Here is a 15,768-nt window from a genome sequence, read left to right on the forward strand (position 1 = left end):
TTAATTTGGTTTCATATCAACTAATTGTTTCGCCCGCCGGCAAATTATAGTTTGCTCTCCTGTAGTTTGGCCTGATTTCAATCTGCACTCGTGTAATTCAAACTTAAACATTAAACTACTCACCAAACCAAGTTGCAACAATTAGATTTTTTATCCAATTAATGGTACAGATGACTAATCTGCCTCCTACCATTATTGACCGTTAGGACTGTCAAAATAGTCAAGCTGGCTCAAGCTCAGCTCAATAAGGCTCTTGCTCGAAAATGAGTTGAATTAGGCTTTATTTTAAGCTTGATTCAAGCCTAAACCAAATTTGATTAAGCTCAAAATATGACATGAATTTATTTAGGCTTGAAATTATTTAATGATCGGCTCATTTTCTATTATATTTTAAAATTTACTTAAGTTAATTATTACGTACTCTGATCTTATAGAGTTTAATTCTAAATTTTAATTAGATTAGTTCATATTTTTGAATTAGGCCTTATTTTAAGTTTAATTTAAGCCTAAATCAAGCTTGATTAAGCTCAAAATTTGGTTTGAATTGATTAAGGCTTGAAATTATTTATTGTTCCACTAATTATGGCTTGAGCTAAAAGTTAGCTCGAAATTGACTCGAATTGAAATGATTTTAATTCAATGTTGATCATAAATATAGACTCAAAATTAATTTAAGTTCAAGCTTGATCAGAGCCTAGCTTGATCAAGCTTGGCATGATTACACCCGTATTAGCTGCTAAAATTTTCGAGATAAGTAAATTGCTAAATGACCAAATTGTTCCTACTACTATTCCATAGAAATTAAATCTTTTCATATTTCAATTAATGGTTAACTAACTGTTGCGACTTGATCTAAACCATAGAAATATTAAGTGCTTAAGTTTAAAATACACGAGGGTAAATTAATATCAGATTAAACCACATGAGATAAATTATAATTTATCCTCCCAAAGAGACTCTTTGAATACATAGATATAAGTTAAAATCAAGCCAAATTAGATATATGTAAACTATAAATTGCCTTATTAACTTTTATCAGCTGTTACTGTGTAGTAGTCTTTGAGGCACTTAATTTATATAAGTGTGATTTCTTTTAAGGAATAATTTCTCTTAAGACCTCATGAACTATCATCCTTTTTCACATATGTTTTTAAATTTTTTTTTGACCATATATACCCTTAAACCTAATTTTTGTTGGTTTATATGTAAATATTTTCTTTGTTCAAGGGATGTATATGGATAATAAAAAAGTTTAGTAAGTGTATATAAAAAATAGGATAATTTAGAGGTCTAACTAGAATTTCTCTGTTTTTCTAAACGAAGATAAATACTCAGTCTTACATGATCTCTAATAAAGATTTTTTTTTCACGATTTTCTTTTTGAAAGAAAGTCCATAGATTAATCATATAATTCATTTCAACCAACCGATTGCAATCTGATACAATAGAATAAAGAGGGGATACGGCAAGGGTCATAGGAACAAACCCCACAATTGGCTTTATTACATACTAAACAATAGTTAAAGCATGTATCTAAATAAAATGCAAGCACAATAATACAGAGGAGATATAGCAGATGATAGCACTAAGCAAAGAACAACACGAGTCATGGAAGGCTAAGCACTCCACCAAGGAGCAAACTCATTCGAGAAACACTTGAAGAGCCAAGCTCCACAACGATGGAGTCTAGTGAATTTAACAAAACACTTGAGGATCCAATTTGAGAAAACTTGAAATCTATGAACATAATGTAGAACAAAACAAAGACGAAAAAGAAAACAAATGGGGGAGTGAGAGAGGGCAACTGATCTGCCTAATACATCCTAATACAACCATAGAGAGAATTCATTCTCAGAAAAGAAGGAAAACTCAAATAGGGTATAACCATGGCAGATCTTGGCAACCGACAGAGCTGGAAGTGACACTAGGCGCCCATGAATCATAAAGCGGGGTGCGGACGGGATGATATCAGGACTGGCGGCTATTGCACGTGGGAAGAGACCAGGGCTGGTGAGATCCACAACTCTTGGCTCAGTCTATGGTGACATGGAAAGCCTAGGAAAGGATTAAGGCAAGATCCATGGTGCTCGACTTTGACAGCATTGATGCAAATGGCTCAAGAGGGAGTCGAGGAGAGATGGAAGATGATAGCTCAAATAAGAGAGGAGACATGAGACTAGTGATAACGGGGGAGAAAAAAGGAAGATGAGAGAGGAAAAGGGAGAGAGAAGAAGAGAAAAAGAGATGAGAAGAGCAGAGAACCCACTAGGAGGAGAGAACTGCTCTCCCCTCCACCTAGCACTTGGCTAGGCGAAGGGGAGAGGAGAGACACCACTTTAGGCGATAGAGAAACCCTCTTGACGAGGGGGAAAAGCCCACTAGGGGGCTGAGAAAGCACTCTTCCTTCCACCTAGCCCTTGGCAAGAGCTAGGTAGAGGGGAGAGGAGAAAAGCCATCGAGGCGACAGGGAAGGTCCAATCGGCGAGGGGGAGGGGAAAACCCCAAACCTAGCAGAGCTCTCTACTAGGGCCGAGCGTCTACACATTTGTTTTCATGATTAAATTGAGTGATAGTACTGTCATATTTGAATCATCTCATATTTTGATTCATCTCAAGTATTTCTTATAGTAGTTTTTATTGCCCAGCTTACTTTTTATTCAAGTGGTATTACAACTATTATTTAGCCCAGTCTTACTAAAACTCTAGGGTTTTTTTTGTGCAAATATCTATTACCGTTACTACACGATTATCTAACAAATTATCTATTTCTTAGTCTAATAACTTTTACTATTTGAAGTATTGCTTTGGTGATTTTGATTAAATCGTGAGTTAATTTTCTGAGTTATTAATGCAATTTGGGGATTTTACGCATAATTACCAATGAAAAGTTATGAAATATCATAATTGCCCTTGCATTTTTCGAAATATCATAATTATAATTAAAATCATCGAGCTCTTGTAAAAATGACATTCAGTAGATTAATTCTAGCTAATCGTGATTAGATAAACTTTGATTATAAAAAGATTATTTTATCCTTATATAAGTTACTTAAAATCATTCAAAAGCTATCTAATTTAACCTGATATCATAGTACATGAAAAAAAAATCTTACTTTTTGCAAGAAAACTATCAGTGAAAAATAATATACATCCTAAACTTCAACAAAATAATATTTTAATCATTTACATACATTTGTTAACTCTAACAACTATCTGATAATATTCTGAGTATTCCTTCAAAAGCTAACTATGATAGCAATTTTGAAAGAGTAAAAAGAATTCAATGCTAATTTTGATTTATTAAAGCATATAGTGGCATTATAATACAATTATGTAGAAAACTCTTTACCAAAACAACTACTCCTCTGTTTGAATCTTCTTTACCACTGGAAGGTATTTGGACAAATCTAAACAGTTTCTACTAATTCTATTCTTATTCAAACTAAGTCAAGTGATATAGATTGACAATGACCCAATTTATTAAATATAAACATGCTAGTCTATATATATATATATACTAACTATTGCAAATATAAGAATCAAACCATATATTTGGATTTAATGAAGGAGTAGTTTCACTTAGACTGTCATTTTCATATACACCACATAAACTCTTTTTGATACACAATATCTCTAAATTATTGAAAGCATCATAATTCATGTGAGGAGAAATAATAAAATATAAAATATAGGGAAATTTTCATGTAACACCTTATCTTTTAATGAAATTATAGTTTACGTCTTATATTTTCACTATTTGTAAATTTAGCTCTATAATTTAGCGAATATTAATAGAAAACACTTTACTATTAAATCTGTTAAATAAATTTAACCAAATATCTGGGTTAAATTAACTATAGTAAAAATTACTAAAATACCCTCATTTAAGGCATACTAATAATATTTTAGTTATTTTAGAAATAAGAGCATTTTAGTTATTTTAAACATAAGGGCTTTTAGTTATTTTAGAAATAAAATATTGCTACTTATTATAACATTCTCACGGTGTTAATTCAAATATAATACAATATGTTTTCTACACATATTTACTAAATCATAAGACTTAATTTATAAATAATAAAAATTATAGAGTGTAAACTTTAATTTCATTAAAAAGTAGGATATTATATATAAATTTTCTTAAAATATAAGAAACATCGTTATCTAGCGGCTTAAGTATTTAAAGTATAGCTGGGGAATTAATAATAGCTAATGTACTTATAAGAATGAACAATTAAAGTAAAATAAGTTAATTCTGTCCAGAGAAATTAGTCTGAAGGACATTAATTACAATAATAAAAGGTATTATTTATTCCTTAGGACAGTTGCACAAGTGATAGTTGTACATCTTTGATCCACAAAATACTATTAGCAATGTATTGAGAATCCTATTCTACATGTCAGGATGCTTGCACATGAGAAATTACTATATATATATATATATATATATATATATATAATTAGAATCAACTATTTGTATACCAATCCAATTGGTTAACTTTTTCTTTTGTCTAATTATGATAAGATCTGGAATCAAAAGATTGACTACGGAAGAATTTCTTAAGATCTGAATTTAGTATAGGAAGCAGTCAGAAAAATATTTATCAAATATTTTCCAGTAGTTAGAAAATTACAAAACTAATTGGGTTAGATCTATAACTTCCTGATCTACAACATTCATATTTATGCCCTTCACAGATTCAAACTGTAGCAGGGACGAAAATACAGAATAACGTGGGTGATGGTGGTGGTGACGGGTGGAGTGGATGTTGGGTTTTAGATGGGTATAGAGATGAGGGTGGATTGTTGATGTGATTAACGGAAGTAGACGAAGGAAATGAAGTGGTCGACATCCTAAAGAAGAGGGGTGGCTCGATAGTCGAGGGAGATTAGAGATTAGAGAAAACTTTGCTAACTTTAGAGGTGGAAGGATGATGAAGAGGGAGGAGGGAGGAGTCTAGAGAGAAGATAGGAGGCAATAAATCAAAAATCCAATAGCATAATAAAGTTGGCTGCCATCCACATATTAATTGAGGCTAGCCAACAAGTCCTAAAACAATATGAAACCCTAATTCTAGAGGATTCTCGTCAATCGCGTTCGAACGCACTCAAAAAGCTCCATTTCTAGATGTGCGAACGCGATACAAGCGCTTGAATGCGGGTGTTTGAACTCGTCCGGTCGTGTTCGAACGCACAATATGCGTTCTTTGTATTTGCGAACCTGATGCAGGCGTTCACAAGGGCATTCGAACGCGACCCCTCTTGCGTTCGAACGCGACCTATAGAAATTTTATTTTAATGAAAATAAATACCTAATGCAATAAGAAAAGATCATAACAACTAAGTGTATCAAATTATATTAATTTCATATAGGATTTGTAAGCTTCAAAAATTTTGATTTATATAAAAGGATTTTAATTTATAGATACTTAATAAAAAGAACCTGATCTCGGACCTACTTTTGTTACTTCTGGAGCTTGGACTTGGAGGAGAGAAGTTTTAGTATAATTTAATGAATACATTATATATAATTTAATGAATTAATAAAATTAATATTCTATACAATGGCATGCAAATGCCTTTTTCGAGAAAATAAATAAATAAATGGGCAGTAATTCGCAGCTGTTATTATTATTTATTCCTTCCAAAGTTTATGATCTTGGTGTCTTTTTATCCTAGAATTTTTTACTAGTTTGAAAGAAAATCATTTTATATTCTAGAATTTCTTTTTATATAATTAAGCCACATTGAATTTTTTTTTCCTCCAAATACATAGTTATTATTAACATGTAGAATTATATGGGTTATTTTTTTATCTTGTTTAACAATGTTTATAGTAATACAAAATAAAGTTTACGTTGGTAAAATAATTTTTGTCCAAAGTATTTAGAATAAAATGTATTTAATCTAAAAAAAGAGAATTATTAGGAAAAAGAAAAATAACCCGGTTAAAGGAAGAGAAGAATATTATCACGGAGGAGGAATGGAAATTGAGAGATTACCGGAGACAAAAAGAAATTGACTTGGGTGGTAAACAAATTACTGTTACACTAATTGGGATTACCCGCCAGAACTTCCATGGATGAAGAAGCATGCACTCACTATGTCGATCTTTATATAGTCTCGACGAAGTCATATGATTCCAACATTGTTGCATCTGTGTTCTTGTCAGCTTTGTTGAAGAATTCTAAAGTATGCCGAGTCTCTTGCTGTACTCTCATTATAGTGCTATCGAATGGCTTGTTCAGGCTTGGCTCAACCTGAATTTGTGAGCTCGAATTGAATTTTGAGCGGAGCCTGAGCTAGAGTCAGCTCAATAGGCTTGGCTCAAAAAATTATTTATTAATATTATATATATAAGTATGTCTATAACCATGAAATCTTTGATCCAAAGACAGGCTTGATAGTCTTGACTTGCAAATAGCACACTTTCAAGCTTGGGTTTGGCTTGATTTAGGCTCGAATTTAAAAATACTTATTAAAAATGAAGTTGTAGAGGACTGAATAAACTTTTCAAATGCATATTAATAACGTTTGATTAGATTTCATATGAAAGAGATATGAACAAAATAATAAATAAAATTTATCGTGGTAGGAAGATGAATGAAGACTTAAAAAATGATGCACTGAATTTTTTGAAATGATAGAGAGGGAGGAAGAAAAGGATGAGAACGAAAAGCTTAAAAAATGGTCACACCTATTCTCTCACAAGTAGTCTCACATAATAAAAAATAATTTTTCTTCAAATTACTCTATGTTTTGCATATGAGCTAAGAATAAGTCTTATCATTTCTTTGTACTTTATTAAATAAAAAATAAAGTTGTCAAAAACTTTTAAAAGGTAAGGCAAGGGCAAATCGATCAAAAAATAATGAAATAGGATGAAATTAAAATTGGGAGAAAGTAGGGGTAGCATTTGGGTTGAGTTAAAGTGAGTTCAGGTTTGGTCAATTTTGCCTTAACACAAACACCATCCGATTATTAAACGGGTGGCATTTGATAGAAGACATGAAGATGACCTATTTATTAAATAACATGATATGACATGTGCAACCCATTTAATATACGAGTCATGCCGAATTAACACGTCAAAGTTAACAATTTATACAACACAAAAACATCATTTCTGTTTCAAAATACAAAATAATATAGGCATACAAAATAATGAATATGAACTCACAAAAAAATAATTCTTATACAAAATAACAAAATAATTTTAAAAATGAGATTGTCGTTGTTCACCACCGCCGGATCTATCACCAGCATGGCAACATTCACCACCAACAATTCAACACCATCATAGACCCTAGGCTTTGGAGTTTCGATATCTCCCTCGTTCATCACCCACCACTAGCACCGAATTTGCGCTGAATCCATCACCAGTGCCTCGATGGTGACTTAGTTGTTGTAAGCAAGTGGAGCGAAGCCCTGACACTAGGCGAGATTGGGTGAGACTAAGGAATCCACCACATGTATGCAGTGATTGAGGTAGAGGCAAACCCTATTATCGTTGGCGTTGTTGGAATTTTGGATCGACTCTTTGACGATGGTGGTCCCCTTGGGGTGGTTTACCAAGACCTCGTGAGTTGTAGCTCCACCTCATGAAGTTGACCCTCATCCCAAAATCCTCCAACAAGGGGAGGTCGAGAGGACTAGATAAATCTATGTCTTCGGCTCAAAGAGGGAGAATCGATGGAGTTCGATGAGGAGAGGAGCTATCAAAACCCTAGGAAAGGGTCTGTGATGGTGGTGTCATGAGAGACTAAGGGAGGGAGTGGGAGATTAGACGAGGAGTTGAGGCCATCATAGATTGTTCGAGGCCGATGTCATGGGCAATGGTTGCGAGGGAGAGTCGGAGAGGTAGAAGATGAAATATAATATGGGAGGCTGGGAGCGGCAACGTTTGGAGAGAGTGAGGTGTGAGTGAGTTAGGGTCAAACTTAGGTTATATATATATACCGGGTTGGCGGATTAACGGGTTGACCCGATACAACCCGACCCGTATACTTAAACATAGACATGATCAAATGGCCTAGCCCGCTCGTGCCCGGCCCGGTTTGGACCGGGCTAAGCCCGGCCCGTGCCCGGCCCGGCCCAAGCTCGAACTACCCATGGGCGGCACGGGCCAGCCCTTTGCCCGCCCGACCCGGCCCGAAAGCCCGCCCGTTTGGCCCGCAACTAAGCCCGCCCGTTTGGCCCGCAACTAAGCCCGCCCGTTATGCTACAGTAGCCTGGCCATTTGCTACAGTACCTTGCGTTCTGCTACAGTAATTTTTTTTGGTATTATACCGTTTTGCATTATTTTAAGCACACCTTTAAAAAATTTTAATTTATTTTAATTTTTTTTAGATGGAGGAATATAAATATTTTTTTAAAAATGAGCTAATAGTTAAAAAAATTCTAAAAATAGCTAAAATATGGGTTGGGCCGAGTGATTGGTGGGTTGGGCCGGCCCGGCCCGACCGACTAGCCCGATCTCTCACGGGCCGATGGGCGGTAACGGGCTAGATTATTCTAGCCCGGCCCGAACCCGGCCCGGCCCGAGTTATTGGTGGGTTGGGCCATGAACAAATGCTTAAGCCCGATTGGCCCGAAAAGTCCGGCCCGAATCCGGCCCGGCCTGCCCGATGATCATGTCTACTTAAACATGTTATACGGGTCAACATAGGTCAAAGGTATAAGCTCGAACATGACTCAATTATTAATTGGGTTAAGTTGATTGATCCGTTTCCGACCCGATCCAAATTATGAGTCAAATTTATCATGTTGGGTTATTAGGTCGGATCAATTTTTGCCACCCTAAGGAGAAAGTGTAAATATCCTAGATTTTTAAAACAAGTGCAAAGAATATTCTATGAATATTCCATCGAATACTTGTCATAATTGAAACTATGAAAGAGTCAACAGATTTAATATTTTTAAAACAGGGAAAATTTTCAAATAAAACTCTATAGTTTTATCATTTTCTAATTAACACCTTGCATTTGAAAATTTAATAATTAGACCCTCCTTTTTATATAACTTTACTATTACTTTGGAGTAACTACCCATAATTTTGATTTATAATTTATATAACTCTACTAATTAATTGTTTATAATACCCTTAAAGAACTTCTAACCTTGATCCACAGTAAATCCTACCCTATCTTATCTCACAAAATCAAAAGCCTCTCTTAGATCTAATCACTACTCATCTTTACCTATTCTATTGGAATATTTCTTAGTTAAAAACCTTCTATTTGAAAATGGTTAGGTTTTAATTAACTCAGAGTGTTATATAAGAATTACAGGGTGGAATCGTCAAAGACAATGTAGGGTGTTATTTGAAAATTTCTCGGCGAAATATTGATAGAATTATGTTATTTCAGAATTCTTTAGTAGCAATTATGCAAATTATGTTAATAAAAAAAAAATCTAAAAAGAGATGATACTTGTAACCTTGGTAAGATTTTTACCCACCATAAATAACCCAAGTCCTAAGTTCACCAAACAGTGGGTGGGTGGCAAAAGGAAAAGCTATTTGGGATTGAAACAAGGAAAGAAAAAGGATCTCCTTTTATTTTTTTCCTTCTTTGGTCTGGGCCTACTACTCCTTGCTCAAAGCTCAGGCCGAAGAGATCTTCTCCTCCTTCTGACCTCCGACCTCTTCCGCCGCCATTGAAGTCGCTCATAGAAGGAGAGAGAGAGAGAGAGATAGAGAGAGAGACAGAGCAAAGGTTTCGTCTTGTTCTGTTCCTCTTTGATTTTCTTGAATTGGGCCTCTTCCTTTCTGTTTTGTTGTGAAAGTTACTGGTTTGATCCTTCTTTTTTATGTTTCAAATGGTTGTGGGTTTTTGACTTGGCTCCAGAATTAGATGTTTGGAGGCGAAAGGAGAAGAGAGAGAATGGATTGAGCTTGTTGGTCTCGCTAATCAGTATTTTGCTTCTGGGTATTGAGCATCGGAGAGGTGGGTTGGGTTTTTCTTGGAATAAGGGAGGAACAGGGGGAGGAATGAAGATTTCCTGATTCCTTCTATTTGAATGGGGGGAAAGGATTGGTTGATAACTTGATTCATGCGGGCTGTAATGGGGGGTCAAAATCTCCAAGTCCGTGTTTCCAGATGTTGGATTGGATTTTTACAAAGAATTACTTACACTAAGAGCACTATGTTCTGCAATTGGACCACTAGAATTTGAGGATCTCTTTTTAGCATAGTGTTGTGGGGAATACGAGGTCTTACTGTCTTTGATTGGATTTTCAAGAGAAGTTTGTTTCCTTTGCATAACGTTTTTGGTAGTGCAACAATATTTGCTTAGGTTGTTGTAATATGATTAAACAGATACTGGGGCGGCTTCCTCGGAAGCCGTCAAAGTCAGCTGACAACCGGGAATCGGTAGGTGGAAATGCTACTCAATCATCAAATTCTTCTACTGTTTCAAGGAGTGGGAACTTGGTGGATAGAAGGACTGTAAACATTGATAATCCAATCTCCTCTGGTTCTAATCCCGGTTTTAATCATGCTGGCAAATACCCACCAGCTGCCAATTCGATCCTTAATGGGACTATAATCTCTTCTACTCATGAAGCATTGCCCAGCTTTAGGGATGTCCCAAGCTCCGAGAAGCAGAGTTTGTTGATCAAGAAGTTGAAATTATGTTGTGTTGCCTTTGATTTTAGTGACCCTATGAAGAACCTGAAAGAGAAGGAAATAAAGCGGCAGACACTTTTAGAGCTCGTTGACTATGTTACATCAGCAAACGGCAAGTTTACAGAAATCGCCATGGTAGAGATCACCAAAATGGTGTCTGTTAACTTATTTAGGAGTTTCACTTCACCCCTTCGCGAAAATAAGATAGAATCTTTTGATTTGGAAGAGGAAGAACCTCTAATGGACCCTGCTTGGCCTCACTTACAGATAGTTTATGAGTTCTTTTTGAGATTTGTTGCATCACCCGAGACAGATGCCAAATTGGCTAAGAGATACGTAGATCATTCCTTTGTTCTTAGGTTGTTAGATCTCTTTGATTCTGAAGACCCTAGGGAAAGGGAGTACCTAAAGTCAATCCTTCACCGCATCTATGGTAAATTTATGGTGCATCGTCCATACATCAGAAAAGCAATTAACAACATTTTCTACACGTTTATTTTTGAAACAGAAAAGCATAATGGGATTGCAGAGTTGTTAGAAATTTTGGGAAGTATAATTAATGGGTTCGCCCTTCCACTTAAGGAAGAGCATAAGCTTTTTCTTGTCCGGGCATTAATCCCACTTCACAAGCCAAAGTGCATATCTTTGTACCATCAGCAGTTATCATATTGCATCACACAGTTCGTTGAGAAAGACTGCAAACTTGCAGACACTGTAATCAGGGGCTTACTGAAATACTGGCCCATCACAAATAGTTCAAAAGAAGTGATGTTCTTAGGCGAGATGGAGGAAGTTTTAGAAGCAACTCAACCTGGAGAGTTCCAACGTTGTATGGTTCCACTCTTCCGACAGATTGCTCGTTGCTTAAGTAGTTCACACTTTCAGGTTAGAAGCCTTCAAGAACCATCTAATTTCGGTACATCTTTCTGCTAAATTATTTCTTCTCTCTTTAATCTTTTGTTCCTCCCTTAATGATGTTACTAGAACAGTCCTAAATTTCTAATTCTTATATCACATGCTTAATCATTAGTGTTAGAAGAGAAACTACTCTAATTACTTTTTTCATTAAAAGAAGTATATATACAAGATACATATGTTGTGGTGTTTCTCAGAAACAATACACCAAATATATATATATATATGCATTAAGAACACCTCATCCCTTCGTCCCCTTCAAACTCAAGATACATCAGAAGCAAGGAATTTGCTAACAAGATACTTAAGGCGAAGAGTATAAAGTGACTTGGTGAAGAGATCAACTATTTATCTACCCACGTACATATTTCTCACAAAACTTTCTAGCTTTGAGTAGAATCTACTTTGTTCGTGCCTTCAATTGTTCTGAAGTACAACTTCTTTAATCTGCCTCAGTACATTTAGCAGTCTTCCCTTGTACATTAATTGCTCCCTTCAATGCAGATATACTAATTTCCTAGCTCCCATTTCTTGTATAAAACCAGGAAATATCATAGCTAGATTCCGAGTCCAAACATTTCAATAATGTCCATCTCCTTGAGCTATTCAACTTCCTGCCTAAAGTTCTTCCCATATGGGTACTTCGCAAGTGGTCCAGCGTTATTGAATTTGAACATCTCATCACACATAAAGATGTGGATGTTCCCTCCTGTTTAATATTTAGGCAACAATCTCTGAGCTCATGTCACAGTCTGAGATGTTCGAAATATTCATTTAACCATATACTCATATATGCATGCATATATTATTAGAACTTGAAGGAAGTGCTCAGTTTTCCAGCCATTGAATTAAAACTGGGACTTGCGTCATCCCTAGGTGGAGAGAAATGAAGCACTCTCACTTTTTCTCACCTTCAGATGAGTATTCATGAATTTCGAAGCACACTTATTGACTTAAAAAGTTTTTAAAATGTTTTTCCCAAATTTTAAGTTTTTACAGGAAGTTCTTCTATATATCAACATTTGTGCATGTTAGAATATAACAGATTAAAAACTACCTTTGTTTATCAGCTTAAGTTTTTAGAGTAAATTAGTGAGTTAATATGGTATCAAAACTAGATGTCCTTGGTTTAAATCCCTTCACACCTATCTTCTTGGTTAGATAAAAGAACCTCTATCCTTTAAAAGTCAAATCTGTTTCTTAGGCCTATCAAAAATATCTTCCTAAAAGTGAGGTGGAGTGGATATAAAAGATAAATCTAACAGTTCTTTATCAGCTTAAACTTTTAAAGTAAATTGGTGAGTTGACATTGTACATTGTATACATTTTTGTTGTTACTTCTTGCAACTTAGTTTGTTTTCAACTGCAGGTCAACCATATTCTTCTGCATCTTCATCACTTATTTTTTGCTTTCAAATAGTGAACAAGATGGGTTAGGAGCAATATTTCACTCATATCATCTTGGTGTCATCTTGTCACACTATTCAGTGGACACTTGAAAGGACTAAGGAGATTAATGCCTATGTAGGAAGAGTAGATCCTGAACAAAATGACAAACTTGTGGACCATGTTGTCATGAACCAATATATGCAGAGAGTATCTTTTAGAGTTTTAGGTTCCAAGAGAAACCCTATTCTTTGGATCTGCATTTGATGTGTAAGTGTAATTATAGAAAATAGCTGTGTTGAAGACATAGGCAGAAACACTGCAGGACGGGTCAGCTTCATGGGAGTATAATTATGGAATTACCTGAAAATTTCCATTAGCATAAATTGCATATCTTTATGGAATCACCTGATTATATTATTATGGAATGTATAAATTCATCAGATGTACAAGATACTGAAAATCTATTGCTAATATAACTGCTTCTTAAGCTGTAAGAAGAAATTTGAGTGAGTTAAGGTTGATATGGATATGAATAGGTATAAGTTAAATCCAAAGATCTGTTCTCTCAATAATCATGAAAAGTAAAAGAGAAAAGCATCAGATATAGTTAGTGGTTTGACCATTTTTCTTCATTAATAGAAGAAGATACAAGAGTATCAGGATGAAAACCAAAATGATAAGGGTACATAATAGTATGTATAAATCCTTTAACAGTTGAAGTACAGAAATACTAGGAGGTAGGTACGTTGAAGTGCCTTGAAGGCTTTTGAGGTGCATTAGTCGCTGCCTATGGCATACTGCTCTACTCCTATAACCAGTGGAGCCGAGAGGATTAGGTCTCTGCAAAGCTTTTTAAAATAAAGAAGGTGGTCTAGCACTTTGTTATGCATTCCAGAAAACTCCATGTGGGATGGACTCTACTCCTTTTAATTTAAGAGTATCTACTGTGGCTTAGTCAGATTCTTTTTTTTTTTTAATTGAATCTGCTAGCCTTATGGTAGATATGAGATTGAAGTTCAAAGAAAAAAAATACAATTAGTAGATTATTTGGTGCTTGCAGTAAAAGATCAAGCACCAAGCTCTTGGAAGATTCGATGGGTATACCTTCTTCAATTTATGGAATAGGCTATTTGGCTACAAGTGAAATGCAAATAAGGAGAAGTTGCTGCCTTAGGTAATGTTGGGAGGAAAGATAAGAAAAATCAGCATAAACGATCTTGCTTATATGGATACATGGAACAAGGAAATAAAACATGTGATGAATGCATGAGAAATCTAGGGACTTACTGCAACAGTACCTGAAAATAATAAAGTTCTTAGGTTATACAACTGGTGCTTCTGAATTGTTTCCCTTGTATGAGAAGCAAAGGTAAATCTTCTTATCTATTGGGTTTACTATACAACAGAGTTTGTGAATGTGAAAATAAACTGGAAAACAAGAGTTTAAAAGGAAATTATGCTGGTTTTTGGCTATGCTACTATATTTCTTAGATGCTCTTTCTGAAATATCAGGTCAAGGGTAAATTGGAGCCAGATGTATACCCTTTATGTATTGCTATAGAGTTTTTTATGTTGAACAAGAATGATTTATATCAGTGAAGAAATTAATAATTCTTTTAAGTTGTTTAAGATTTGCTTTGTTAATGTATTTTTTCATGGTAAAATTTGGACCATAGTACTGTTACAATATTAACTGGTAGCCATTGTTATAATGTCCATATGGTAACATTTTGACAAATAATTTACAGCTGAGAAAAACAGATGCCTTTGTGTATAATCATGCTCTGCTTGCCACACCTTTGTAGGTTGCAGAAAGGGCATTGTTTTTGTGGAACAATGATCACATTGAGAACTTGATTAAGCAAAATTACAAGGTGATACTACCAATTATTTTTCCTGCACTGGAGAAAAATGCAATGGGTCATTGGAACCCGGCCGTTAAGAGCTTGACACTAAATGTCCGCAAAATCTTCTCTGATCATGATTCTGACTTTTTTGACGAGTGCTTGGAGAATTTCAAGGAAGCTGAACTTAAAGGTGAGGAGATCAAATCAAAACACGAAGTCCGATGGAAGCGTGTAGAAGAAATTGCTGCTTGCAAATCTCTGAAATAACGAATTCATGTTAGTTCTCCATATGGTATCATAACAATCATCTCATTGGCAGAAAAGAATTCCTTGGTCATCGTTCATTCTTCAAATCTCTGATGTGCTTGATTCTCATGAAATGGAAATGTGCCTTCTGTATTCTTTGCATCACTAGGCTCATTGCAAGGTTAAAAACTCAAAATGTATATACAGAGGTTGTAATGATGGTACGTGTAGCAGCAAGGATTCGTATACTGTTCTCTGTACACATTTGGCTTGGTTGTACTGTTTTTAATTCACTTGGGGGGGCAAGAAATTCCTAACTAACCAATTAACGGATATGAAGTTTGATTTTGGCGGTGGGAATTCATTCTAGTGTTTTTTCTTTATTAGGTGATGTATATTTTTCTGACATATCTGATGCTTTCTAATTGAAAATCTTGTTGGCGTGAACTATTATTTGTCCATAGAGTTTTTCTCTATGCAGCATATGCAATTTTAAATTTAGCATATCTTCCATGAATTGAGAGACTCTCCTGCTTAGAAATCTTGTGCTTTGTGTAGTACCTTAATTTATGCGTTCACAGCTTCCTTGACGAAGTGCATTAGCCGGCGACTTTGGGTTACCGTCGCACTGGTTTAGAAGGTTCGCACCGTTGGTCTCGAAAGTTAGTGTTTTCCTATGGAGTTCTCGTGGCTCGGTTCGTAGGTAGAGTGACCTCCATCATGGCTGTCACCTATATAGTTGT

At 35.3% G+C, this 15,768-nt stretch overlaps 1 protein-coding gene across 2 annotated transcripts; it reads left to right on the plus strand.

The window, feature by feature from the left end:
- The first annotated feature begins 9,515 nt into the window (after positions 1-9,515).
- LOC140758290 (serine/threonine protein phosphatase 2A 59 kDa regulatory subunit B' gamma isoform-like) lies at positions 9,516-15,318 on the plus strand. Of its 2 annotated transcripts, XM_073094399.1 has the most exons (3): positions 9,516-9,716; positions 9,849-11,513; positions 14,738-15,318. In XM_073094399.1, the coding sequence occupies exons 2-3, from the start codon at positions 10,308-10,310 to the stop codon at positions 15,044-15,046; spliced, it is 1,515 nt and encodes a 504-aa protein (XP_072950500.1). In that variant the 5' UTR covers positions 9,516-9,716; positions 9,849-10,307; the 3' UTR covers positions 15,047-15,318. The 2 variants fall into 2 exon arrangements, with proteins under 2 accessions (XP_072950500.1, XP_072950494.1); XM_073094393.1 differs by having other exon boundaries at positions 9,516-11,513.
- Positions 15,319-15,768: the final 450 nt, after the last annotated feature.

This window comes from Typha angustifolia, chromosome 1 (assembly GCF_048772165.1).
Source record: "Typha angustifolia cultivar Huaian chromosome 1, ASM4877216v1, whole genome shotgun sequence".
NCBI classification, from domain to species: domain Eukaryota; kingdom Viridiplantae; phylum Streptophyta; class Magnoliopsida; order Poales; family Typhaceae; genus Typha; species Typha angustifolia.